The 25,604-nt window shown below is 48.3% G+C and overlaps 8 protein-coding genes across 8 annotated transcripts; 5 read left to right on the top strand and 3 right to left on the bottom strand.

Annotated features, from left to right (window-relative positions):
• Positions 1–723: 723 nt before the first annotated feature.
• On the top strand, positions 724–2,020 carry T069G_09198 (fructose-bisphosphate aldolase class-II domain-containing protein; the record flags this gene model as incomplete). Its single annotated transcript, XM_056176408.1, has 4 exons — positions 724–831; positions 903–1,013; positions 1,092–1,865; positions 1,931–2,020. 4 exons carry the CDS (start codon positions 724–726, stop codon positions 2,018–2,020), a joined length of 1,083 nt encoding a protein of 360 aa, XP_056024886.1.
• A 558-nt stretch (positions 2,021–2,578) lies between these two features.
• Positions 2,579–3,880, bottom strand: T069G_09197 (oxysterol-binding protein domain-containing protein; the record flags this gene model as incomplete). The annotated part of the gene is made up of 2 exons (XM_056176407.1): positions 2,579–3,760; positions 3,839–3,880. 2 exons carry the CDS (start codon positions 3,878–3,880, stop codon positions 2,579–2,581), a joined length of 1,224 nt encoding a protein of 407 aa, XP_056024885.1.
• A 2,019-nt stretch (positions 3,881–5,899) lies between these two features.
• On the top strand, positions 5,900–6,564 carry T069G_09196 (caffeine-induced death protein 2 domain-containing protein; the record flags this gene model as incomplete). Its single annotated transcript, XM_056176406.1, has 2 exons — positions 5,900–5,966; positions 6,026–6,564. The coding sequence occupies 2 exons, from the start codon at positions 5,900–5,902 to the stop codon at positions 6,562–6,564; spliced, it is 606 nt and encodes a 201-aa protein (XP_056024884.1).
• An 854-nt stretch (positions 6,565–7,418) lies between these two features.
• T069G_09195 (NMDA receptor-regulated protein 1 domain-containing protein) lies at positions 7,419–10,019 on the top strand (the record flags this gene model as incomplete). The annotated part of the gene is made up of 3 exons (XM_056176405.1): positions 7,419–8,322; positions 8,407–9,507; positions 9,571–10,019. The coding sequence occupies 3 exons, from the start codon at positions 7,419–7,421 to the stop codon at positions 10,017–10,019; spliced, it is 2,454 nt and encodes an 817-aa protein (XP_056024883.1).
• A 1,087-nt stretch (positions 10,020–11,106) lies between these two features.
• T069G_09194 (diacylglycerol kinase catalytic domain-containing protein) lies at positions 11,107–12,821 on the top strand (the record flags this gene model as incomplete). The annotated part of the gene is made up of 3 exons (XM_056176404.1): positions 11,107–11,242; positions 11,420–12,414; positions 12,477–12,821. The coding sequence occupies 3 exons, from the start codon at positions 11,107–11,109 to the stop codon at positions 12,819–12,821; spliced, it is 1,476 nt and encodes a 491-aa protein (XP_056024882.1).
• An 879-nt stretch (positions 12,822–13,700) lies between these two features.
• T069G_09193 (CFEM domain-containing protein) lies at positions 13,701–14,693 on the bottom strand (the record flags this gene model as incomplete). Its single annotated transcript, XM_056176403.1, has 2 exons — positions 13,701–14,305; positions 14,366–14,693. 2 exons carry the CDS (start codon positions 14,691–14,693, stop codon positions 13,701–13,703), a joined length of 933 nt encoding a protein of 310 aa, XP_056024881.1.
• A 1,006-nt stretch (positions 14,694–15,699) lies between these two features.
• On the top strand, positions 15,700–18,063 carry T069G_09192 (heterokaryon incompatibility protein (HET) domain-containing protein; the record flags this gene model as incomplete). The annotated part of the gene is made up of 4 exons (XM_056176402.1): positions 15,700–16,107; positions 16,201–16,832; positions 16,923–17,022; positions 17,080–18,063. The coding sequence occupies 4 exons, from the start codon at positions 15,700–15,702 to the stop codon at positions 18,061–18,063; spliced, it is 2,124 nt and encodes a 707-aa protein (XP_056024880.1).
• Positions 18,064–18,590: 527 nt separating this feature from the next.
• Positions 18,591–19,036, bottom strand: T069G_09191 (uncharacterized protein; the record flags this gene model as incomplete). The annotated part of the gene is made up of 2 exons (XM_056176401.1): positions 18,591–18,598; positions 18,658–19,036. 2 exons carry the CDS (start codon positions 19,034–19,036, stop codon positions 18,591–18,593), a joined length of 387 nt encoding a protein of 128 aa, XP_056024879.1.
• Between the last annotated feature and the right edge of the window lie 6,568 nt (positions 19,037–25,604).

Genomic DNA, 25,604 nt, shown 5'->3' with positions numbered 1-25,604 from the left:
CTCTCACGACCGCCCCTGTTTTCGGCCCTGTTTTCTGCCCTTTTTTTGCCCCTCACACATCCCACGTTGCCCCTCCATCGGCGCATCAGCCCCACCATGATGTCTGTCTCAGCAGCTGCAAAATCGGCAGAGCATCCGTTGTGCGACAGGATATCGAATGATGGAGACGAGCTGGGAGAAGGAGGAATAGGGGCGATAAGGAGCACAATCGTCAATCCGAGACAACGACCTGGTGATGGCGATTGCAATGGCCAGACCAGATAGCAATTGAACTGGACTGGACGACAGCACGCACGAGGCACATTACATCAAATGGCATGGCATGGAAACTCGCAGCCAATGATATCTCCACCTGTGACACGCTGATTGCGCTATCGACGAGCCGTGAGCCACTCAGGTCCGGCATTTGGAGCAAATCTCTCAGCTTGTCCCATCCGTCAACGGAGCTGCCCCTCCTTGGCCCTCATTATCGATAAACTCAGCCCGTCAATTACGCTGAGCCTTGTGGTTGAAAAACCCCGCGCTCTTACGAGTAGCAATTACCATTCAGCAATTCGCTTCCATTTTTTTCTCTTTCATTCTCATTTGATCCTTCACCGACCAAATCGTATTTATTAGGACGCCTCCATTGCTAACTTTGTCCTCCCGCAACTTTGCAGAACTCAAATCCTCTACTCTCCTACGACCTTGCTTTAGTTCAATTAACTCCCAAACCTCGCAAAAATGGGTGCTACCGAAGTCCTGAGCCGCAAGACTGGTGTCATCGTCGGCGATGACGTCCTGAGACTGTTCGAGTACGCTCGCGAGCACAAGTTTGCCATCCCCGCCATCGTAAGTTGGAAAACGAGCCTCTTTTTAGCTCTCTTTTAGAGGGATTTGCAGCTAACCAAGCGTTAATTCAGAACGTCACCTCCTCCTCCACCGTCGTTGCTTCTCTTGAGGCCGCCCGCGATGCCAAGTCCCCCATCATCCTGCAAATGTCCCAGGGTGGTGCCGCTTACTTCGCCGGAAAGGTATGGAAAAAACCTCATTGAACCGCTAGATTTCAGCTGCGCGCACTCCAAGATAAAGTCGCTAACTCTCGCAAATAGGGTGTCGACAACGCTGACCAGGCTGCCTCCATCGCCGGTGCCATCGCCGGTGCCAACTACATCCGATCCATTGCCCCCGCCTACGGCATTCCCGTCGTCCTCCACACCGACCACTGCGCCAAGAAGCTTCTCCCTTGGCTCGATGGCATGCTCACTGCTGATGAGGCCTACTTCAAGGCTACCGGCGAGCCCCTCTTCTCTTCTCACATGATTGATCTGTCCGAGGAGCCCGTTGACTGGAACATTGAGACCACCGCCAAGTACCTGAAGCGCGCTGCTCCCATGAAGCAGTGGCTCGAGATGGAGATTGGCATCACTGGTGGTGAGGAGGACGGTGTCAACAACGAGGATGTCGACAACAACTCCCTCTACACCCAGCCCGAGGACATCCTCAACATCTACAACACCCTCTCCCCCATCTCCCCCTACTTCTCCATCGCCGCTGGCTTCGGCAACGTCCACGGTGTCTACAAGCCCGGCAACGTCAAGCTCCACCCCGAGCTGCTCGGCAAGCACCAGGCCCACGTCAAGGCTGCCATCAAGTCCGAGAACGACAAGCCCGTCTTCTTCGTCTTCCACGGCGGCTCTGGTTCCTCCAAGCAGGAGTACCTCGAGGCCATCAGCTACGGTGTCGTCAAGGTCAACATGGACACCGACATGCAGTTCGCCTACCTGTCTGGTATCCGCGACTACGTCCTCAACAAGAAGGACTACCTCCTGACTGCCATTGGCAACCCCGATGGTGATGACAAGCCCAACAAGAAGTTCTTCGACGTAAGTTATTATCCACTGTTGCCTGCGAGATAATTCGTCGAGCCCAATGACTAACTGTTATCTAGCCCCGTGTCTGGGTCCGTGAGGGTGAGAAGACCATGTCCAAGCGTGTCGCCGAGGCTCTCAAGGACTTCAACACTTCCAACCAGCTGTAAATGTCGTCGTTTTGCTTTGCTTAACAATGGGACATGGCTCTGATAGTACATCGTGAGGACGAACCAAGCGTTCCAAATATTTTGTAGTATTCCTACCTTCACCTCTAGAATACTCTACGTACCTATTGGTCTATTCAGAAGGAAAATGGGCACCGCGAACCGGCTTTTATGCGTTGGGAAAATGACGAAAAAAAGAAAGAAAGAAATGATACCAAAAAAAGTTGACAGAAATTCAATGGTTGAAAATCCAAAAGAAAAAAAAAAGTAATCTTCATCTCTACATTAAAAATGTTTAACTCTCCCGTGAAAACCGTAGTGTACTCAAAAAGGTGGCTAGTGACCCATCCATCATGCCTCATTTATTCCCTTCCCCCCTTCACACAAAACACATCCATCCAAAAAGGTCCCGTAATATTTCGCCCAAGACAGCTCGGTTCTTGATTTAGCCCTCGCATTGCCTTTTTTTGTCCGTTTGATGCCCTCTTTTTTTGGTTCATATATAAGTATATATAGAAATCGAAACGCGCCGTCTATTGTACCTTTGCTCATACGTCGAGTTTACTGACCCAAGAGCGTTGTTTCGATCTGCGCAACCTGCTCGTCGGTGAGCTGCTCAGCCTCTGCCTTGGCCGCCTTGGCAGCGTCAAATCTCCAAAGGCCGCCCGTCTTGTCCTTGTCGCCGTCCAGGGGCACGCCGGCGGCCTTGCCCAGCAGCGCAAGGGTCTCGTCCTCTGTGACGTTGTTGAAGTACCTCCGCTCCCAGGGCTGACCGTCGGCGTTCTCCTTGGAGCGCTGGGTTCGCTGGGCCTGCTCGATCTTGGTCTTCTCGACGGAGACGGCGTCCATGTCGCCCTTTTGGATGGCCTCGGCGACCTTGCTCCACGCGCGGCGGGACTCGAGGGGGTGCTGCTTGTCGAGGTCTGCGAGGGCGAGCTTGGTCTGCTCGGTGCCGGCGGCGTCGTACGTGGACACGAGGGTGGATTTGGAGTTCTTCTTGGCGGGGCCCTGGTAGATTTCGAATTCCTTGGTCCACTGGCCGGTGACGTTGTAGAGGACGTCCTTTTCGTCGCCGGTGGGGAAGACGGAGGCGATGACTGTGTTCTTCTTACCGGACAGCCAGCCCTTTCCGCTGTAGTCGATCTTGGCGGTGTAGCCGCTGGAGCTGACGATTGTGCTTGAGCCGTCGAGCTCGACAAAGGGGGCGCCGAAGATGAGGCCCTCGATGTGGAGGGAGGGCAGGGTGATGAGGTAGCGCTCCAGCTGCTCCTTGTTCTCTCCGACGGGGATGGTGAGCACGGCGTGGCCAATCTGCTTGACGATGATTGTGCTCTTGAACGTGGCCTTTTGCGCGTTGTACCCTTCGAGCTGGATGCCCGTCTTGTCGTTGCGCACGCAGTAGGCCGTCGCGGGCGGGTGGTGGCTGACCTGCTCGGAGATGAGCGTCGTCTTGCCCGCCTCGTCGTTCCAGCTGCCGAGGAAGAGCTCGCCGAGGAAGGGGTTCAGGGGCTTCTTCTCATTGCCAAACTGCTCGCTGCGGCTGGCGTACTGGTGCTTGAGGGTGGAGAGGAACCACTTGAGGACCAGCATGGCGCGCTTTGCGGGATCGGCCTCTGCTGCGGCGGCAGTGAGGATGGGCGGGTGGGTGGCCCAGTAGGAAGAGAACTCGGTGAGGGACTGGGACGAGAGGATGAAGGGAGGGGCGGTCAGAGAGGAGAGATCGCCATTGAAGGAGGCGATGGACTGCGGGTTTCGACGGTTAGATGAGAGAGATTCTTTTGTTTGCGCAATTGGGGGTGTGATGGGGAGTTGTGTAGTTACCTTGAGGAAGGCCGACCAGCTGCCACTGTTTGCTTCCGCCATTTTGAAATGATGCTGTTTCTCGTTGAGGTTTTGCGAGGGTGAGGAGATGGGAGGAGAGGAAAAGTCGAGAGAAAGATGTTGTTGGCTGTGCAGCGTGGGGTCTTCGGTTGGTTGGACACAGGAGGCTTAAAGACGGAAAGCTAGTTGAGCGCTAGGCGGAGTTGATGATTGCGACTAAAAAGGATAAAATACTCGGTAGCTGGAGCAAGAGGAAGAAATACAAGAAATAGATGAGATGAAAGGAAAAAGAGGCAGCCAGAAGGGAGAAGAGGGAATGCGGACTTTGTCTCAAGAGGTTTTGAGATGAGCTCGTTGGGGTTGGAATTATTAAAGGAGGCAAGCCCACAATCCGGGTGTGTGCAGACAGGCCTGTTTTGGGACTAGCAAGTGATTGGGGTACGTTGTATATTTTTGGTTGACATGACACTCGAGATCAATGCTGTTCATGCAGCTGCTTGGATCTAGGCTATGGAATTACAATTACAGGCGTGTAAAAGCAAGGATTCGGGGCGTTAGAGAGCATGCGTATTCCTCCATTGGTGCATTGAGAGGCGTATCGTTCAATGCAAGGCACTATCTAGCAACGACATCATTGGCCACGGCGGCGAGAAGTAACATGAAAGCTGCAAATGCCCTGGAAAAACGCTGCTCCAGCACGTCACTGACTTTGGCCACGCGACAAGCCGCCATCGTCATCAGGGGAGATCGATGTACCGGACTGGGTGCGTGCCGTGTGGGGTGCGTACCGCAGCAAGGCAAGGGCAAGCGCTGGAGCGAGTTGCGATTGGGCGCGGGTTTAGTGGACATGTAGACTAACTCGTAGGGCCCTAAGCGTGCAGCTGGCTGGGGGGGCAGGGCTGGGCTGGGTGGAATACGAGTACGAGAGAGAGAGCGGTTCGGAGTTGGTGTCAGCTCGACTGCTGGTTTACTCCGGGAGGGGCTCCGGACATTTTGCATGGGTTAGTAAATGGATTCAATGTAATGTTCTTTTGCAGCTATGAATGACACGAGATGATCATGCTGGACAAAGGACCCCTGAGCGAGAGGTAAGATGCTTATTACTGTGCCAAGGACCGACCCGTTGGTTGGCAGTTTGAGGCTGCCTCTTTTTTCAAATTAGAGATGGATGCATGTACTTGGTGGTACCTCAGCTCGATGTCTGCTTTCCAAATACCTAGTAGGAACTTGGAAGACTTGGCGGGAATGATTTCACAGCTGCCAGACCCCTGTTCCCAAGATTCCAAGGTTCCAAAGCTGCGCCAACAATTTGCAGACTCGGTCCCAGTTTCGGTCATCTTCTGACACCGCAGCAGAAGCCAGCTGAGGCCTCAAATCAACGTGATTTCATAACAAGGCAGTGCTTTCTTGATAAACGATGCTATTTCGAATTCACCCCGGCTTGAGAACCAAGGTGCAGCTGCACTCTCAAACTTCAACGTAACCTCAGCCTGCTAGGTCGGCTAGTACCCGTGAGCTTTCAGGGTGCTCGCGTGAGCTTGTCTCAGCTGCTGCAGGGACGCAACTGGGACGGGCTGCACAGAAAATGTGATTGAGCCTGGGTTACAACAATCCTACTTGAGCAATCACATGGATAAATACAATCACACTGAATTCTACAATCCCCATAATCGACAATACTGTATTGATCCTAAATGTTATCGGAACAAATCCATCTTCAATCCCATGTACCACCAAGTACCCCAGCGGCCCTCCCTGGCGGGTCTACGTTGGTCCGAAAATCGCCCCTGTTGTTCCGGCACGGCGCCGTTTCTCATTCAACTTTGGCCCCATCATGCCATCCGCCTTCGAGATGCTCGCGTCACTCTCAACTCTCCGACCGAGCCTCGCCATATTCTCCGTGACATTTGCGACGACGCACAGCCCAGCGAGCCGCGTCACCGCCTGAAACGCTTTGCCTAGGCCGTTGTCTTCATTTCCCACATAGTGGCGGGAATCCTGTGGAAAGGCGCCACTCCAACAGCGGAAGCTGTGGGTGGCTCCAGTAAACCCGAGTCCATCATGTCGCAGCCTCCCGGACAGCCTCGCCTTTCACCCCAGTTCTGCTTCTCCTTTGGCACGCTTCGTGGTATGTGATCTCTCGGAGTGGCAGTGTGGCTCGGCACTGTACTTATTGCTGTTGTTCAGATTTCCTGCGGCTGTCTCGATCATCAATAGACGACTCCATCACTCAGAATCTCAATGCTCTGGTAACACCGGCTCGGACGGGTTTCGACCCTAGCTCAACTTCAAAACGTGCCCCGCGATCATTTGCTGAGCCGATCGACCCTGAAGCATGCCAGTCGTTCAAGGAGAAGGTCTTGTTTCCTTCGTGGAAGGCTAGAGCCGAAGTGCTCAGCTATTGCGGGATCGTTGCCACCAGCCCGGACCCCGATGACCCCGAGGCTACCATTTTAGAACTGGAAAAGCAGAGAGACCGCGAGCGGATTGTTGACGAAAGGCTGGATCCGTATTCAGGACGATTCTTCCCCCGAGAAGCTCGCACCCAGTCCCTTGCCATCCTAATGCGACAGGAACGAGCCGTAGAGAATATTGTCCGCAGCAGGACTTGGGATGTCATACAGGGAAGATGCGGTACCTCTAGCCAGAGCTGGCAAGATGCCATGAGCAATTGGGAGGCTGCACAGAAGCTCAGCAAAGGTGATGGCAACCCGGCTTCATCATGACAAGGGACGTGACAAGAACCAGCACCGCTTTGGGAGTATGGACTAATGATGCAGCATGTGCTTGTACGATTTTGAATGTGAAAACGAACATATGGATTGGAATATAGACGCCAAGCTTGTATATAAAACAAAAAGTGTACTCGTACTACCTATTACGACGAGGTCAATGTGCACTCTGTACAATATGAAACCCCCCTACCTTTTCATCTGTGTCTCTTAAACAACTTTATAAGTTTTTTGCATTTCTTCCCTCGTACAGCATGTAACACCATTGATGTTATCCCAATCGAGTCTTTGCAAGCATCTCCTTGTCTAATTGAATCAACTCTGGCTCCCTGCAGCCGAATCATTCCCCTCCGAATCAAGCCCACAGCTACCCCGCCAAAAGCTGTCTCTTTGTCTCGGGTTTTGGAGCCTCGAGATGGTGGGGCATTTGGCATTTGGCCTCGTTCGAGTGGAGGAACCCAACTCCGAAGTCCCGCCGGCAGCGTCCAGTCTTGCTGCGCCGATTTCTGGCCTCCAATCAAGCACTGCAGGCATCCGTACAACTCTGACGAGAACGCGCAACCGAAGCTCGAGACGGCTGTTGACGAGGGGCGAAATTCGACTTCTTTACTAGTGCAGAGGACAAGAATTCTCGTGCATTGCCAACTTGGGAGCGGCCATTTGTCCTTTTGACTCTCGAGCCACGCGACAAGAGCAACAGCAAACCACCTTTCCTTTGGGCTCGCCTCGACCTTGACAGGCAACCATCCGTCGCTACCTGATTGGCTGCATTTCGAGTCGAAATCAGAACCTACTATCGACAAAACATCGAGTCATTCCATCGAGCTACTGCCGACAAATTCGTCACGATGCCCCAACCACTGGCGCCGAAAGAAGCGGCGCAGTTCCGAACCATCATCCGCAGCTTCGAGGACAAGCAGTACAAGCGAGGCTTGAAGACGGCCGAGCTGATCCTCAAGAAGCACCCCAAACATGGAGACACGATGGCTATGAAGGCGTTGATCCTCAACAGCCAGGGAAAGTCAGACGAGGCGTTCCCTCTGGCAAAGGAGGCCCTGACGGTCGACATGAAGTCCCACATCTGCTGGCACGTCTACGGTCTCCTGTATCGATCGGTCAAGAACTTTGAGGAGGCTATCAAGGCATACAAGTTTGCTCTCAAGCTCGATCCCAGCTCTGCCCAGATCCAGCGAGACCTTGCCATTCTCCAGGTGCACGTTCGTGACTACCAGGGATACATCCAGAGCCGGACAGCTATGCTTCAGGCGAGGCCACAGCTGCGCTCCAGCTGGACGGCATTGGCTATTGCGCACCATCTGGCTGGAAGCCTTACGGAGGCAGAAAAGGTTCTCACCACATATGAAGAGACGCTGAAATCGCCCCCCTCTCGATTTGACGTTGAGCATTCCGAGGCAGTCATGTACAAGAACTCCATCATTGCCGAGCAGGGCGATTACCAACGAGCCCTGGACCACCTGGAGACTGGTGCCAGGCACAACCTGGATCGACTGGCGGTGCTGGAATGCCGTGCCGACTACCTCCTCAAGCTGGGGCGCAAGGAGGATGCTGTCAAGGCTTACCGACTCCTCCTCGACCGTAACTCGGAGCACACTCTTTACTATGAGAAGCTGGAAGAGGCTATGGAGCTGTCTCCTGACGATGTGGTCGCACGAAAGGCTATTTACGATGAGTACGCTGCGAAGTACCCTCGTTGCGACATTGCTCGACGAGTCCCACTCGACTTCCTCAGCGGTAAGCAACTGAGCCCGGTTCAAACGATGATTGATGGATACGCTTGAGAGAAAGAAAGGGTTTTTCTAACAATGTTTCTTGTAGGTGATGAGTTTCGACAGGTTGCCGAATCATATCTGACTCTTGTGCTGAACAAGGGCATCCCCTCTCTTTTTGCCAACCTGAAGCACCTTTACTCCGATTCCTTCAAGAAGGATACTTTGAGAGAGCTTGTTGAGAAGTACCTTACATCCCAAGATGTCGACTCTGAGAGCAAAGACAAGGGAGAGGCTGCTGCACTTTACTACCTGGCTCAGCACTACAACTACCACATGAGTCGGGATTTGGCAAAGGCTCGCGAGTATGTTGATCGTGCCATTGAAAAGGATCCCAAGAGTGTCGATTTCCACATGACCAAGGCTAGGATATTGAAGCATGAGGGCAACATCAAGGAGGCGGCCGAGATGATGAACCAGGCGCGAAGACTCGACTTGAAGGATCGATACATTAACAGCAAGTGTGCCAAGTATCAGCTTCGAAATAACGAGAACGAGAAAGCTCTCAAGACCGTTGGCCTATTCACACGAGCAGAGACCGTCGGTGGCCCCCTTGCAGACCTTTTGGAAATGCAGTGCATCTGGTTCTTGACGGAGGATGGAGAGGCCTATGCTAGACAAGGAAACACTGGCCTTGCTTTGAAGCGATTCCACGCTTTGAACAACATCTTTGAGGTTTGGCAGGATGATCAGTTTGACTTCCACAGCTTTTCACTAAGAAAAGGCCAAATCCGAGCTTATATCGACATGGTTCGTTGGGAGGACCATTTCCGGGACCACCCGGTCTACACTCGAGTGGCTCTTGATGCTATTAACCTTTACCTCAAAATGGCAGAGAAGCCCTCAGCCAACGGAACCAACGGGACAGATGAAGAGGATGCTCTCGAGAAGAAGAAGGCGGCCAAGAAGGCCAGAAAGGAGCAGCAGCGCCTCGAGAGAGAAGAGGCGGAGAGACAGGCCAAGCAAAATCCCAACAAGGGCGACAAAGCAGAAGATGCGAAGAAGAAGGACGAAGACCCTCTTGGCTTAACCTTGGCGGCGACGAAAGACCCCCTCGGCGAGGCAATGAAGTTCCTAGGACCCATGCTGCAAGTGAGCCCGAAGAGCATTGAAGCTCAGATTGCTGGATTTGAGGTTTACATGCGCAGACGTAAGCAACACTTATTTGAAGTAAGAATGCATTTGAATCAGGGATACTAACACGCCGTTTTAGAAAAATATGTCCTTGCGCTGCAGTGCCTCAACCGAGCTCTGGGAATTGATGCCGAGAACCCGAGGGTACACGAGCAAGTCGTTGCCTTCCGAAAGCTGCTGGACAACGCGCCGTCAGACCTCCCTCCCAAGGTTCTCGAAACTCTCAAGGCCGAATTCAAGCCTGTGGACGAGACTGCGGATCTGAGCAAATACAACGAAGCCTTCCAGGCAAAGCACCAGGCTAGCCCCCTTCATGTGCTCTCTGCCATCAAGGCCAGGCTGCTGCTGGGTGTCGATGTGGCAAAGTGCGAGAAGGAGATTTCTAGCCTCATTGAGCACGCGAGTGCGACATTCACAGATGCCGTAGCTGCGCTGGAGACACTTAAGAGCTGGAGAAGCAAAGAAACGGACGCGTTCAGAACAGCAGCTCTTGCCAAATGGCCCAACGTTTCAAGACTATCCGAGTAGATTATCAAATGCGGTACCTAGTTGAACAAAAAATGGATAAAATAGGGGCATTGGTGAAAATTGAGAATGTGGTGTTTACAGCTTGGTAATCTGATAGAGGCCCCTTTTTTGAAAGAGGAGAATGAAACTGGCTTGGAAGCGGACTTTGAGATAACGGGGTCTGGGTTACGCTTCACATTTACGCATCATGCAAATCTATTCTGTAGAGAGCCTGTTGACGGGCTTTCTGCGGATGGAAATGGTTTTCTCTGGGGAGTTTTATTTTGGAAGGGAGGACGGATGCATTATATAAAAGTTGGTAGGCATTTGTGGAGTGGCAGATTCGGAAAGATGAAGAAGGGGGGAAAAATTCGAGAGATGTTTTGCGTGTGCGTTTGGAGGAGTGAGCAGTGAGAGAGGCATTGCGTTGATGCGAGCGTTTTGCTGCAGAATGACGGACATTTATCAAATGCTTAGGTACTTATCTAGTGCTAATTTGTATTGGATCCCTCTTGGGTTAAAACCAGTCAATATTACTCCATATTTGTACTTACTCGCTACTACAATAAAATAACAAATCTCTACTCGACAATTGAGATTCTGTCAAGCTCTGTTGTCTTCACTTTCAAGTTGGGTGATGCTGGGAACAGCGTTTGCTTATGCTGATTCATCCTGGCGCGATTCTCCGGATAGCGGCTGACTGGAGCACTGTGGAGCGCTGGAGCTCTTCTTTAGCGCAATCCTCCAGGAGCCTTATCCCTTATCGGGGCTGCTAGCACAAGTTGCCGCGGCCGTTTACAAGTCACTGCATCGCCAAGTTGGATCTTACGCGTGAGAAGGGGCTTGAAGCTTCTCCCTTTTCTGCTTCGCCGGCTTGTCTCAAGCTAGTTGTCATTCCTTGGCCCAATATCTCACGCTCGCTGACATTCGTCTTTTTTACTCGTCATCCTGTCCCTCTCTCCTTTATCTACAGTTTCTCTTTTGTTTCGTTTGCATCTTAGATTCACTCCTTGTTTAGCGAAAGCTAGCTAGCGAGCTTCAATTTCCCAAATCCACGGACGCTCGGGTACCTCGGCCGCCGAGAATTCGTAACCCCCCAAAATCCTCAATGCAGGACCCCGTACGACTTGCGAGTATTGAGAACGGCGCAAAGAAGATGGTGGCCTCTGAAGCAATTGGGATGCGCCTGGGTCTTGGGGGAAACAAGACGCTGACGATTGGCGAGAAGGATCTCGTTCTTTTTGGTATGGGAAGCAAAACGACATGGCGTTGATTCTGGCTACGATTTTGGGCTGACAGTGTGTATTCGATAGATCCCGATGGAAAGAAACACAACAAGTCATTCAATGGCAAGGCTTCTTCCGGCAAGCAGCTCCTCGACGACCTCTCCTGCTTCAATTGCTTACCACTCGGAGGTGCAGATGGCAAGGGGAAACACACGATTCCGCTGTATAATGTCCTGTGGGCTGAATTGCGTGACGATTCTCTGGTAGTGGACTACGCGGCACCGCGGAAGTCGTCGCTGAAGTTGCAGAAGTGGACGTTTGCACTCCCGACTGCAGAGGTGGAGGCTGGCGGTCCGTCGCCTGAGACGTTTGTGTCGGCGCTCATTGCTGCCGCGTATGGTGAAGCGAAGCCGCGAAAGCGTGCATATGTGCTTATCAACCCGAACTCGGGCCCTGGAGGAGCGGTGGGCAAGTGGAAGAAGCATGTCAAGCCAATCTTTGACGCTGCTAGAATGGAAATGGACGTGGTGAACTTGAGCAGGGGCGGAGAGGCGACGGAGCTTTCGGAGAAGGCGGACCTTGACAAGTACGATACCATCATGGCGCTGTCGGGAGATGGAACGCCGTTTGAAATCTTCAATGGGCTCGGGAAGAGACCTGATGCTGCGAAGGCGTTAGCTAAGATTGCTGTGAGCCACATTCCTTGCGGATCGGGCAATGCGTTTTCGCTGAACTGCAACGGCACCAATGATGCTGGACTGTCGGCCCTAGCGGTTGTAAAGGGCGTGGTGATGCCATTGGATCTTGTGTCCATCACACAAGGCGATCGACGCATCCTCTCGTTCCTGTCCCAGGCTTTGGGGCTCATTGCCGAAAGCGACCTGGGCACGGAAAATATGCGCTGGATGGGCAACACGCGTTTCGAAGTTGGCTTGGCGACGCGCGTTTTCAAGAAGAAGTCGTATCCTTTCGACTTGTCTGTCAAGTTGGAGATTGAGGGCAAGGAGATGATCAAGCAGCACTACAAGAAATATGCTTCTGATTCCGCTCTTTTGAACGTGGATGCTGAGGTTGCAGCGGCTGGGGAAGAGGGCTTGCCAAAGCTGAAGTACGGGACGGTCCAAGATGAGATTCCGGGAGACTGGCAGACAGCGTCTCATGACAATATCGGCACCTTTTATGTCGGAAACGTAAGTCTGCAGGAAGAAAGATATTTTCCTGAAGCTGAGTAATGCTAACACAATGGTAATAGATGGCTTACATGTCACCCGACGCCAACTTCTTCACTGCTGCCGTGCCCACGGATGGTCTTATGGATCTGGTCATGATTCCTGCGGATATCTCACCCGTGGCCGTCACCAAGGCTCTTCTCGCTGTTGAATCGGGCAAATTCTTCGATAACCCTCACGTCACGTACAAGAAGATCTCGGCTTACCGCATCACCCCTCGGAACCAACAGAGCGGCTACATCAGCATCGACGGAGAGCGCATTCCTTTCGAACCGTTCCAAGCGGAGATCCATAGGGGTCTTGGGCGCGTCATCTCGAAGAAGGGAGTGTATGAGGCAGAGGGCCCGGCCGGATGGGAGAAGGCATAGGAGGCTTTCTGCCGGACGGTGTGAATACAGCATGTCTATTCAACGAAAATAAGGTGCTGGGTCTGAATGACCAGAGGATTCAAGCAGGCGAGCGGATTGATTGATGGATGTGTTGTTTACAATTTAAGAACGGATGAGGCTTTAATGAGGATGGGGATGGTCTCGGATGGATATTCCCCCCTTCTTTTTTCTTACTTTCTTTCTATTATTTTTTTAAAGCCTTCGCTGTATGTTGCGAGGATGGATAGTATATACCCAGTTAGAGGGCGTCTTTGTCTGCCCCTAGGTTACACGTAATGGTACAAATGTTGAAATTGATTTGACAAAGTTCAAGGCTGGCCCATTCTTAAGATGAGGGGAGATTCCTGGATACGGGGTAATGGCAATGAGGGTGTTTCAGACGTGGAGTATCGGAAAAGTATCTGTGGTGGAATATTGGCGATTGTGAGGAGATGGGTCTTTTTGAACTTTCCTCTATTTTGATACGGTTTGGAAAGTTTATGGGGTGGGATTTGGTTGTGGCTTGGGGGTTATATGGACTTGTGTTTCAGGGCGTACCAGGGCGAGATTAAGTTTTATATATTTTTGTCTAATTCTCCGTATTGTCTTGAGTTCCTCTCGTTCCATATTGTTTCTCCATACCTTATGTACCCATAATGGTGTTCAAGAAGGAGCATCTCTCTAGGGAATCTACTTGCTCTATCTGTATCATTGAGATACCGATGATGTTCCAAGAAGCAGCCACTCAAGACAATCGACGGTTTTATAGAGACGATGATATCAAGTTAACACTCGATTTTGGGATTATTAACTAAGAGATAAAAAAAAACCTTTGTAAAGGTGAGGGACAAAACAAGCCCCCAGAAAGACCGCAAACCATTAGAATGGCTCGCCTTTCACAGGGTGCTCCTTGTCGATCTTCCACCAAGTGTGCGCCGCCTTCACCTTTTCGAGCGTGAATGTTGGCTCCTTTTTCATTTCCCCCCTTTCCTCGATCTCTCCCATTTCCACGTGCCCACACAATTCCCCGTGCTTACACAAGTCCCCGTGCTCACAAATATGCTCGGCCTTTTTCATTTCCTCTGCCTCACACATTTCATCGGTCTCTCCCCTCTTCTCACTCTGTCCCCCGTTCTTCTCTTCCTCTTCCTTTTGCTTCTTTCTCTTCTTTTCCTCTTCCTTCAGTCTCTTCTCTTCTTCCTTCTGGTGCTTTTCGAACTCTTTTTGCTCTTCCTTCTTTTTCTTCGCTTCTTCCTTCTTCTTCCTCTTCTCTTCCTTTTCCTTTTCCTTTCGTTTCTTCTCTTCTTCCTTTTTCTTCTTCTTTTCAGCTTCTTTCTGCGCCTTATCTCTTTCTTTTTGTTCCTTTTCAGCCTTCTTTCTGGCTTTTTCCTGCTCCTTTAGTTTCTTCTTTTCTGCTTTTCTTTTCTCTGCCTCCTTTGCATCTAACTCTTTGCACATGGCCTGCACTTGGGGCCTGACCTTTTCTATATAGATTATTAGTTTACGTTTTTGATAGTAGCGAGAAATAAGAATAAAATACGTACTCAAGGTCTTTTTGGCACCACATGTGTGAAGGATGCAACTCTTGGCAGACGCTGCAATCTTTGCGCGCTGTTTGCACAGGCAAGGGAGATCATCAAGCTGGCAGTTGGATGCCGACTTGACGGCGATTTGGATGCAGGGAATAGCGCAGGAGGGCAGGCTGTCGATGCCGGGAGTGGTGGTATTTTTGACAAGGTGTTCAAAGGAAACATCATTGTCGGATGGATCAACATGGGATGGAGTAACATCCTTGAGAGATCTGGGGTCGAAGTAAGGATGGGCGGATGCCAGTAAGGCAAACGCGGGAAGGAGGGCGAAGAAGTTCTTCATCTTGTATTGATAAAGGATTGTAGTATTGGGGGGACTGAAGTGTCCAGCGAGATGGTGCGTGACGTTTGGAAAGGAAAGAGAGAAATGAAAAATAGGAGGACCAAAGGCCACCTTTATAGTTGGCGAAGGGGAAAACAACTTTGAGATCGGCACTGGACGAAAGTCTATCAAAGGTTCGTCGAAACTGAGAATGTGGACATCTTTTACATTGTAACCGTATCCATATCTCGACTGGAGATCTGTGATGCCATAAATAAAGTCTGAGACTCTTAGAGTTACATTATATGTCAATTTTTTGGTGAAAATATTGCTCTTTATCCGTATATATCAAAGTATAGACAAGTATTTGTACCTATTATGAACCATGTGACCGAGTTCGAAACTTATTTTGTGAGCCACGGGGAGCAAATTGCCAGTAGAACCGAGAGAGACCGAAACTCTCCATATTCGCCTGGAGAAATGAATGGACACGTACGTATTATGGATGGTACAGTGGCAACTCTTATAATGCAGAAACAGAGAGATGTGGATTGTTCATCGTTTGGTAGGGGGTTTACAGAGGAATCTCGTGCGTCAGGGTGGATATTGAGACTCTCCGTATGAGTGCGTGTAAGTTTACGAAAACCCATATTTATTTAGCCAAGACGGCATACCAGTTCGATTGTTAGAGCTTTCCACATCACCATATATGGGAAACCGACATGAAGAGGTAGTCCAGAGCCAAGCCCACTAGCTTCAAATGCAGCCTCAGTCGGACCGTGATCTTAGTCGCCAGCAGGCATATTATAGTAAGACTAGACCATTCTCAGGTTGGACCGTAGCGCGTCGTCGTGCATGTATCTAACCGAAAAAAAGGCACAGCCTTGACTTAGGGGTAAATCTGCCTTGGCCCGCAAGAGGCATCCTATGAGACCTACCCCTCTCAATAATTATCTATATGCAGTAGACATAGCATATCAATAATACACAGACTGTGGTGCCGATATCTAGAATAAAGAATCTGAATATGTCCTTCGAGAATTCTGAAGATGATCTGGGCGGCAAAGAAAATGATGTGGCCGCGATATCTTTGGTCAGTGGACAGGCTGAATCTGATACCCCTTTGTATCAACCACTTGACGATCGCTACATCCGTCTATTGAAGCTATTACCGGGCAGTGGTCCCGATCCTATCCGGATCCAACTACAATCCATCTCGCTGGAAGATCCAGGTCCTTATACGGCACTATCGTACGTATGGGGAGATGCCGAAATCGATAGACGGACAATATACTCAGGCGACACGGAGCAGCTGAGTGTGACAGCCAATCTCTTCCATGTTCTCTGTCGCTTTCGCGATGTCTCGGAAACGCGAACATGGTGGATTGATGCACTTTGCATCGATCAGAGTTCCATTTCTGAGAGGAACCAGCAAGTGAGGATGATGTTGGAGATATACACAAAGGCTGAAGAGACCGTCATGTGGCTAGGCGAAGATGGCGATCCGAACCTTGAAATGCTGTTCAAGGTGGCAAAGGCACGGCATGAATATGCCAGATCCAAACATATTATTGAACTACCAGGAGGGAAAACGCCAGTATATTTATACAGCAATGACTTGGAGTCAATGAAGATTGTGGCCAATGTACGGGATCGATATGCTAGTCGGTGGGTATCTGAAGATGCTCGCCGTCACTATGGGTCTCCCGATTCAGATCCTAAGATGGTCACCGTGGCATATCGAGATTTGGAGACGGGAGAAATGGGAGAAACACACGGTGGCCTCGAATATGTTATTCTTGCTCTCGACTTTGACAAGTCTCGCGTTCAAAAAGCTGAAAAGGAAAGCCTTCCCGACTTTTGCACGTTTCTGTTAGAAGCTATAAAGCCCGCGGAATTTGATCTGACGCATGCTCAATGTGTTGGACTCCTGCATGGCTTGGACTATATCGCATCTAGGCCATATTGGCGACGAGCCTGGGTCATCCAAGAGGCTATTGTTTCCGAGAAGGCTACCTTGGTCTGTGGAAAACATGAAATCGACTTTGATGTATTTTGTACGGTCTATGGATACGGACGCGCAATGGGGCTAGATGTGAAAAATGTCGTTTTGGATGACGTGCGTATATTTGACGTACGATCATCATTGAAAATGCTCATGCAAGTCATGACACAACCGCCAGACCAGAAACCCATCAACTTTATGTCATTACTGGAAACGATTTCGCATATTGGATTTTATCGAGCAAGAAGACAATCCAAACAAATGCGCGATCTTACTCTCGGACATCTAATGGGTGTCTTTGGCGGACAATTGGCCACAGACCCAAGAGATCTTATCTTTAGTCTGGTTGGGCTGTTACGACATTTTTCAGAGCTTCCATCCCAACTTCACTGGGCTAAAAAGTCCATCGACTACTCTCTAGATGTTCAGGCTGTGTTTAAGAATGCGGCCAAACATATTGTTGACAGCTACCCTAAACATCGAATTGACAACCAGCCGAGAAAGGATTATATCCTTTCCTTTGTTAAATTTGACCCATCTAAGGATACCTCTCTCCCAACCTGGATTCCGAACTGGACCTGTAATAGAGGCGCTTCAAATGTTCTCTTTGCTGAAGACGATCCCCAGATCGATGTTTTAATCGAGTATGATGCAAAAGTTGAAGGCGACTACCTCGTTCTGTCTGGTCACATTGTCGACACAGTAACAATGTCTATAGATATTGGACAAGATGAAGACTTTTACAATGAGGTTGATTTATACAATATTGTAGTGGAGCAAAATCTTGGAACAAGATACGGTTCCCAAGAAGCTCGATTTGAAGCGTTTTGGCGAGCCATTGTCGCAGACAACCCCATTGGTATGAGGGTCATCAATGGTGACGACTTTGCTTCTTTAAAACTTGAATCTCTGCGCTCGTGGATAACTCTCTGCTCGGAGAATTACCAAAAGCTTCAACAGATTTGGCCTCATCGACTCAAGTTTCGGCGGACACTGGGACCTATGATCGCTGATATGAAAGCAAAAAATAAGCAAACTGAAAAACCATATTCACTTCCTCCGGGATTATTGGATTACGTACCTATGGAAACCATCGAGGAACTGCTCAATCAAGAGAATGATCCTGTATGGAGCTCCACTGAAGCTGGGGCGCCCAAACAGTTTATTATCACAGAGCATGGATTCTTCGGAACTGGGCTCCCTGGCGTCGAGGTTGGCGATGTAGTTGCTATTCTCGCTGGCTCTGGAAATCCGTGGTATTTACGAAAGCAAGGCAATCACTTCATTGTTATTGGGAAAGGCTGGATACACGGTCTTATGTATAGAGATGATGAGTACCATAGGCGAGATTGGAGCGATAAGATCGTGACCATTCTACTTAGGTGATCATTGGTAACAGGAAATATGGTTAATGTGGACTCTAATTTTCTTCTTACTACTCTGCAAAATATATATTGGAGTAATACACCTCACTTACCTCATAGGAGATAAAAGATGTAAAGAATTCCAGAAACTAATGGGGGAACAAGCCTTTACTCCCCCCCTCCCCCTCCCCAATCACAGATTAACACCACCCCCTTTCCTTTGCCTACTTGAAACGTAACGACCGCGTGAACACAGCTCCTCCTACTATCCTAGTGATTAGATGAGGACTTATGTAACTTACTAGCTTACTCAGTGGGCGTCAAATAAAATGGACAAACAAACAAACATCTAGTTTACGTTGGCTGATGATCAGATTGGAAGTGAGTCATCTTACACGCAGACGTTAATAGTGATAAGAAGGACCTTCAGGCTCCTGTCCAAGTATATTGTAAATGCTGCGTTAGCAACAGGCTTTCTAAACTATCTAAAACGAGTGCAGTGAAGTACATTATCAACAGTGTCTCTAGCTCGTTTGTGAGAGCCAAAGATTAGTTTTCTAGATAGAAGCGTTAGTGTCAGTTATTGAGTGTTGATGTTGTAAAATGGAATGCTTACGGCTCTCGATATCACGCTCACCCCAGAAATGAGCTCCCAGACCAACCGTGCTCTGGCATCGGAGGTTATCGTTAGTCGTAGGATCAGAGTTGCAGCCGCAGCCGAGGGCGCTGACAGCGTGCTCCTCAGCGCAATCACCTCCGTTGCTGCTGAACCAGGTAATGTTCTCGCAGTTATCATCGAAGTTGTTTTGGCAAACAACAAGCCAGCTGCCGATGCCTCCATTGGGCTGGGGTAAAGGATCGCAATCTCCAGGGAAAAAAGATCCAATGAAGTTTTGGCAGTTGTGGTCCGAGTATATGTTGACTTGCAAAGCCGTGGCAACTGTTCCCATGGCCATGAGGCCAAGGAAAGAGATATAGGATCGGCTGAGACTCATTTTGGCGGTTTGGTAGTCTGGGTTGAACTTTGAATCTTGGACTTGATAGCTGTACTGTGGTTTATTGACGAGCGAAGGGGATGATTTTTTTTCTTGTTTTAACAGTTGGTGGTAATGCTGTGATTTATACTATTTCGGGTGACAGCAATAAGCCCGCTTAACAAAATATCTACAACTACACTGACACATTGATTTTACTCATATTGGCATAATCTCCTCTTTGAGTAGAGACCTTTGCTATTATGGCTCACTTCAAAGCCATTCGAGGGACAACATGTTCGGCTAAGACGGCACTTATACAATAATTTGTATTTCTATAATTTGTATTTCTCAGATAAAATGCCAAGACTAGCGCTTACAGCTGCCGTGAAATCTACTACGCTAATCAAGGATCGAGTTAAATTTCGATATACCCAGGCGACGTGGCGAAGCCGAATTGATGAGCTGGCGGCAGTCGTGATGCTAGCTTGTCCTATCCATATAGGCAGCTTGTCCGCTCCACAACAAGAGCAAGATGAAGTGGCGCTCAAAAAGAACAATTTTGAACATGAAGAGAGTTTGGAATTACTGTACACATCACCTGCTTGTGCATCCATCTACATTAATTTGCTTGGCTTAAAAGCGTGACTTGGTTCCAGCTGGTAAACACACATCTATAACTCCTTTGTATATGCTTCAGAAGCTATATTGATTTATCATACATCTTGCATTCTGAGATGTCATAACATATCCCAAAAGGTAGTGATCAAATATGCCAGGACGACCCTGCTAGCCTATTCCGACGCCGACGGGCCGAAAGATGAGCCTACTCCGACGGGACGAAAGATGAGAATGGACACACGGGGTTACTTTTAATATTTTGACAAAGTCCGGTTGTATTCGAGCACACTATGGACTTTGGCAACATTCCGCTATGTTTACTGCCTCTACAGGAGTATGCCAGAAGCTGCTTTTAATCCGATATCTTTATAGAGTATTACAAGCATTAGACTCTTCCTCTTTCTAATAATCTATCTCGGAATTTCAGGTAACAGTATCTCACTTCTGTCATAACTGTAGATGACACTCTCTTTGAGTACTCGAGAGGCAGAATCCCACTACAAGTAACTATATAACCGCTACCCCCAAGTCCTCTATTATAAATAACGAATGGAAGTCCGACCCTTGAAGTCTTACACTTCCTGCTCTAGGCCTCAACAATTCCGGTATCCAGTACCTAAGTCGAATTTACTGCAGCCAAGTTGAACGAAAATGTGAGTTGATTTACCAATTAGCGTTTACACACATAAATATACTGACTGCGAATTTTACCCCAAACTAGGTGGTTTGACTCACCATGGTCGAAAATTTTGCAGCTTCTCGGAGCGACGCCGTACGAGAAAGTTCCACGTCTACTAGAAGCATCTATGGATGAAACACCACAAATTTCGAGAGACCATGAACCCGAAAGACGTTCTAAAAAGGCCTTTTCTCTTATCTGGCGCCTTTTTGTTGTAATCCTAGCCGCTTGGGGTTTGCTCAATCTATGCCAGCAAGCATGGTCTCACTTAATGGCCCGCCAACCATCCTGTTATTGCGGGAAAACACCCACAGAAGCGTCCTCCCGCGGTTGCATCTATGATCATATGGCGGCAGCATGGCTCCCCAATCGCTGCCGCGATGAGGGTCTAGCCAAGATTTTCGAAGAATTGGCCAATGGCCATAACTGGACATATTTTAATTACCCCGAGGTAACCAAAGAGCTTAGCATCGCTGAGGTCTCAAGCCTCGCAGGGGTTGGTGTTGAGATTAAAGATGGCATCGGTGTTGTTCGGACCACTATCGACTGGCACCTATCGCATTGTTTATATACGTGGTGGAAGCTCGCGAGGGTAGCATCAACGGGTACGCTTATGGGTCCTAAGTATAGCAATGAGGGACATGTAAAGCATTGCATTCAGGAGGTGTGGAAGCACTTGAATAGATCTTCTGGGCTTAATAAGATATCCAGTATTACTGGAGTTTATCTTTTTCCTGAATAGAGTAGTAGTACTAATTGCTAATTGAAATCAAATTTCGAGGCTGCGCAAAATTTAGTAACTATAATTAGCAAACCAGTACTGTTATGATATTTAGCTGTCTAACAACTGAGCTGGAATGTGCCTTTATATTTACAGTGCACCATTTCTTCAGATTTCCTAAACCTTTCATTCAATACACTGTCATAGTGTCTTAGTATAACACTTCATCGTGAACCTAAAAGATGTTGATAGAAGACCAGCTGGAACGCGCGAGATTCTGCGGGACATGGCGTATAGGTACACGCTCTACTTTGGAGAAACTTGATACGAACCTTGACAAAAGACGTAGCGATAGTAAAAACCAAACATAATGACTTTTCAAAGTCATTACGCCATAAACGCCGTAGTGCTCATAGATATGCAAGCTCCAGGTACGTTTACGATATGTTTTTTCCGATTGGCCAAGCAGCAGTGCTTACTTATTGCATTTATCCCAACTCAATCAGCGAATCGGAGGAGGTATATCATAAAAGCAGCTTAAATGTGCTAACAGCGTTCCATTACTATCGTCTCTCCAGTTTCTCCACCTATCGTGGCGGCCTCTTTGACGGAGGACTACACATTGTATTCTAATCACCGCCTGGTGTTTACAAGACACTTTTACATTTAGTTGCTTAGTCTGTTCAACCCGGAGAAAGTCATTCATTACTTAGAAGTAGACAAAGAATCACGTCATTCCATCAGAAGAAAACCCACCATGGCGAGAGGGAGAGCATGTGCTCAATGGTGGCCATGCAGCAGCCAAACTGACACTTCACTGGTGCCTCGACGGACGAGGGCAAGCCGGCCCAAAGTTCAAACGGCCTCCTCATGTATTGAGCCTTATTGATATGGGTTATCTGTCTGTGCTTTTGCTAACGAGCCTCTAGCAAGTGCTTCGCTGTGATATAATGGCGAAATTTCAGATGTCTGATACATGATTATGATAGGAAGCGTCGAGTCAAATGCGGAGAAGAAAAGCCGCAATGTCTTCGATTCGTTTCGGGAGGCTACACGTGCGAAAACTAAAATGACGAGGCATCTGCTGTCCCGGACCTACGATGCGAGTTTGCTTTTCGAAGCCCACTAGCAGGAGCAGAAAGTTGGCTGATAACATGACTTGAACGTAGAGCGCGATAACTTTCCACCTCTCATAACACTGATGCTGTAGGAGATGTTAAAGGGAAGCTAGAATTGATGTATAGTTGCTTTGGTTTATTAAGATCCACCAAAAGTTTTCAATATCGGGTAATAGCAACTCCAGGCATAATGCCTTGCTTAAATCTGCGGGACTGGCGCCTTTCACAAGAAGCATTTGCACTATGCCCTCATGCCCTTCTTGAACGGCCCATTCTAGTTCGGTTCAGCTAGGCTCCTCCGTATCCTTTGTGCCTACATTCCAAGCACCACCATTTGCAAGCAAAAACCGTGCTGTAGTAGTGCGTCCCCTTGACGCAGCCATCTCTAGCGCTGTGTACCAGATACCATCATCTAGATGCCTTGCGTTTATATCAGCGCCGTTCTCAAGCAGTATCTGCAGAATATGCTCATGCCCCATCGCAGCAGCACAGATTAATGCCATACTGTCTTTTATATAGCACGAGCGCCATTTGCGAGCAGTAATCTCACTATGGCCTCGTGACCACCCCAAGCAGCCTCCGCCAGCGCCTTGTTGGATGTATCACCTTTGCTATCAGCACTACTTTCGAGTAGCAGCCGTACTACAGCTTCGTGGCCATTGCCAACAGCTAGATCTAGCAGCGTCCTTGCATACATGTGGTCACCACCGTGAGTAGTAGCCTAGTTATATGTAAAATCGGCGCCTCTAGTAAGCAGCAACTGGACTATAGCCGCGTGGCCGTTTTCTGCAGCTCGATACAGCGCTCTGTCGTTACCTGGAAGTTTAGGATCGGCACCGTTGGCAAGAAGTAGTTGTACGACACTTAGATGTCCTCTCATAGCGGCAGCTTCGAGTGCCGTCTTAGTCTCCTAATTGCTACGGCCTTATGTATAGAAATGATGAGTATCATGTGCGAGGCTGGGGTGATGAGATCCAGACAATTCGACTTAAGTAATCTCTCAGGGCAAATATACGAATGATATGGACTTTACTTTTCTCACTATTCTATATAATTTATAAGTCTTTGTAAATACTTTCTTACTAACTCTATGCACTAGCTGTAAAAACTATAAAATTTTAAGCCTGACTGCATCTATAATACTTAGTTTCGCCGAGACTAAGAGAAACACTCTTTATAAGCAATTCACAAGCTATTTTTAAATCTCGATTTTGGGAATAAATTCCTAGTTAGTTGTCAAGCCATGGCTTGGTGATTTCTTGAATCTCTTGCCGTATTTGACTATCATTGTTCCTTGTTGATTCAATCCCACCATCTGTCGAGTTGGTTTTGTTATCTGTCGCAATCTCGTTACTATATTCCATCAATTGCCTCTCCACCTCTGATTTATCATCATGAAGACTTTTCAGCGAAGTTTTAACATAATCATCAAGCGGTACACTGTCAACCCTAGAAGCTAGTATGTCCAAGGCAGTGTTTGACTCCGTATTTCTCTCCTGAGAAGATGTAGAAATGTCACTAGTTATTAGATCTCAGTTAACCAACATAACCGCAGCCTTGCAGATACGCAACTTACTGGCGATCCTTATGGATAAAAACCATAACGTCATGGTCTCTTTGAATGCTGGAGCTATATTCGGAGTCTTCTTGTACGCTATCGCTTATTGAAGTAGATACTTGGGGCTCTGACTCCACGATGTAGCTAGGTAGCGTAGGTAGGATGCTCTTTGGTCTACTGCTATACTTACCAATGAGCCTTTTAAGCACTGGCTCGAGAACATCCCAGGCCAGTACATGGAAGTTTTTCCCAAGCCTTGTAGGTTTAGGGTGAGGGAATGCCGTAATAGTTTTAAAGAACTCCTCGGTACTCGGTTTAGCCCTGGATATAAAATGTGGACGAAACCCCTCCAGGTTACGGCGGATGCGATTCTTTTCCTCAACGGTAAATCGGTTTGGCGCAGCCGTAAGCTGCTCCAGTAGATTAATAATATCAATAGAAGTAATATAATAATCAGATTTCTCTGCCCACCAAATACATGAGACGTAGATATTATCTGATTGTGTTTCGTTACTAGGAATAGATTTAAAGTTGATATTTAAATCTACTCCAGTTTGAACTTTTTCAAAGATAACTATTCGACGATGGTGAGCCCACTCATCTTGGCTCCAATCCTTGGTCATGTCTGTAAGATTGCCATTAAAAGTCATACATAGCCTATGCGGCAACCGGAGATAATGTTTCTGCATGGTAATGGATGTCCTGGTAACCTGGGATGACGCGTTGCTTCTCCAAGACGGCTTCGACAGGGTCGGCAACCTATATTGGGTTGATGCTAAAGAGTAGTTAAACTTTGACCGATTCGGCGCCATGCTGGCCGAAATATTTCCATTGCCGCTTTCATTGTCCTTCGTAATGCGATCACCTTGTGCTAACGTGACGTTGTCATCCATCTTAGTTTGTTGTTCCCGACTATGGCCAGGGTTCCAATTGCTGATAGATTCTCTCGGGGCTTCCCCCAAAAATTGTATCACGATTGGTGTTTGACGCTTCATGGAGTAGCTGTGTGCCCTTCTTTTGGAAGAATGTCTTTGAGAAGTCTGAATTTTCGTCTGCCCTTTCCCTATTGTCGTTTCTAAGGTTCTCTTTATAAATGAATGGATCCTTGAGTAGAAGGGTTTCTCGACATTCAACTGTTTTCACCGTGGTTAGCGTATGAATAGCAACAAAACAGATGCTGTTCGATTGAACAAACTTTTGGGTGCCTCATTTCTCAGGTAAATATTATCTCCTTGGCCATATGCTGTGGTAGGGCCATATGTATGCCCTTGTCTGCTTGACTCTCCGTTGGATGCCATCTCGCCTCAAGCTGTATTCACTTCTTTCTGTTGAACGCGATCTGATCAAATTAAAGTCGGATTAACAAGAAGTAAGAAGAAATCAGTAATTATACTTGGAAATTGCTATTTATGTACTGAGCTTTATCGATATAATCCACTGGTCTGCCATGATTTTCCGTTGTTGGGATGGAGGCTCAGCGCAGCCTGATGGGATCATTAGGCATCAGCGTAGATGCAAATATCGTGGCGGAATCTGATAGGCTGTTTCTGTCACTTGCCATAAATTTCCATAGCTCATGTGCCAAGGAGCTCATGTGCCAAGGAATCTAATCAAAGAGTACATATACTATGATACATTACGCGAGGCTTCGGGAGGGGTAAGTTTGGTGTGATCAGGCATTATTGGGTGCCAGTCTATCTACACTGGTTGTAATTCTTATGCAGGTAACTAAAGCAGATCTTTGCGGCTTTGCTGTACGATGAAGTACCGGATCAACCGTTTCCTTGAACTAAGTAAGCGTGCCGAATGATTCTCTATTAGTCCAGCATACATATCTAGTGTGAATTTATATATTATATTACAACGATATCGAAAGGCATTTAATACATTGT

This window comes from Trichoderma breve, chromosome 6 (genome assembly GCF_028502605.1).
Source record: "Trichoderma breve strain T069 chromosome 6, whole genome shotgun sequence".
NCBI lineage: Eukaryota > Fungi > Ascomycota > Sordariomycetes > Hypocreales > Hypocreaceae > Trichoderma > Trichoderma breve.
Note: the sequence above shows the minus strand (reverse complement) of the source record. Positions and strands in the feature narration are given on the sequence as shown.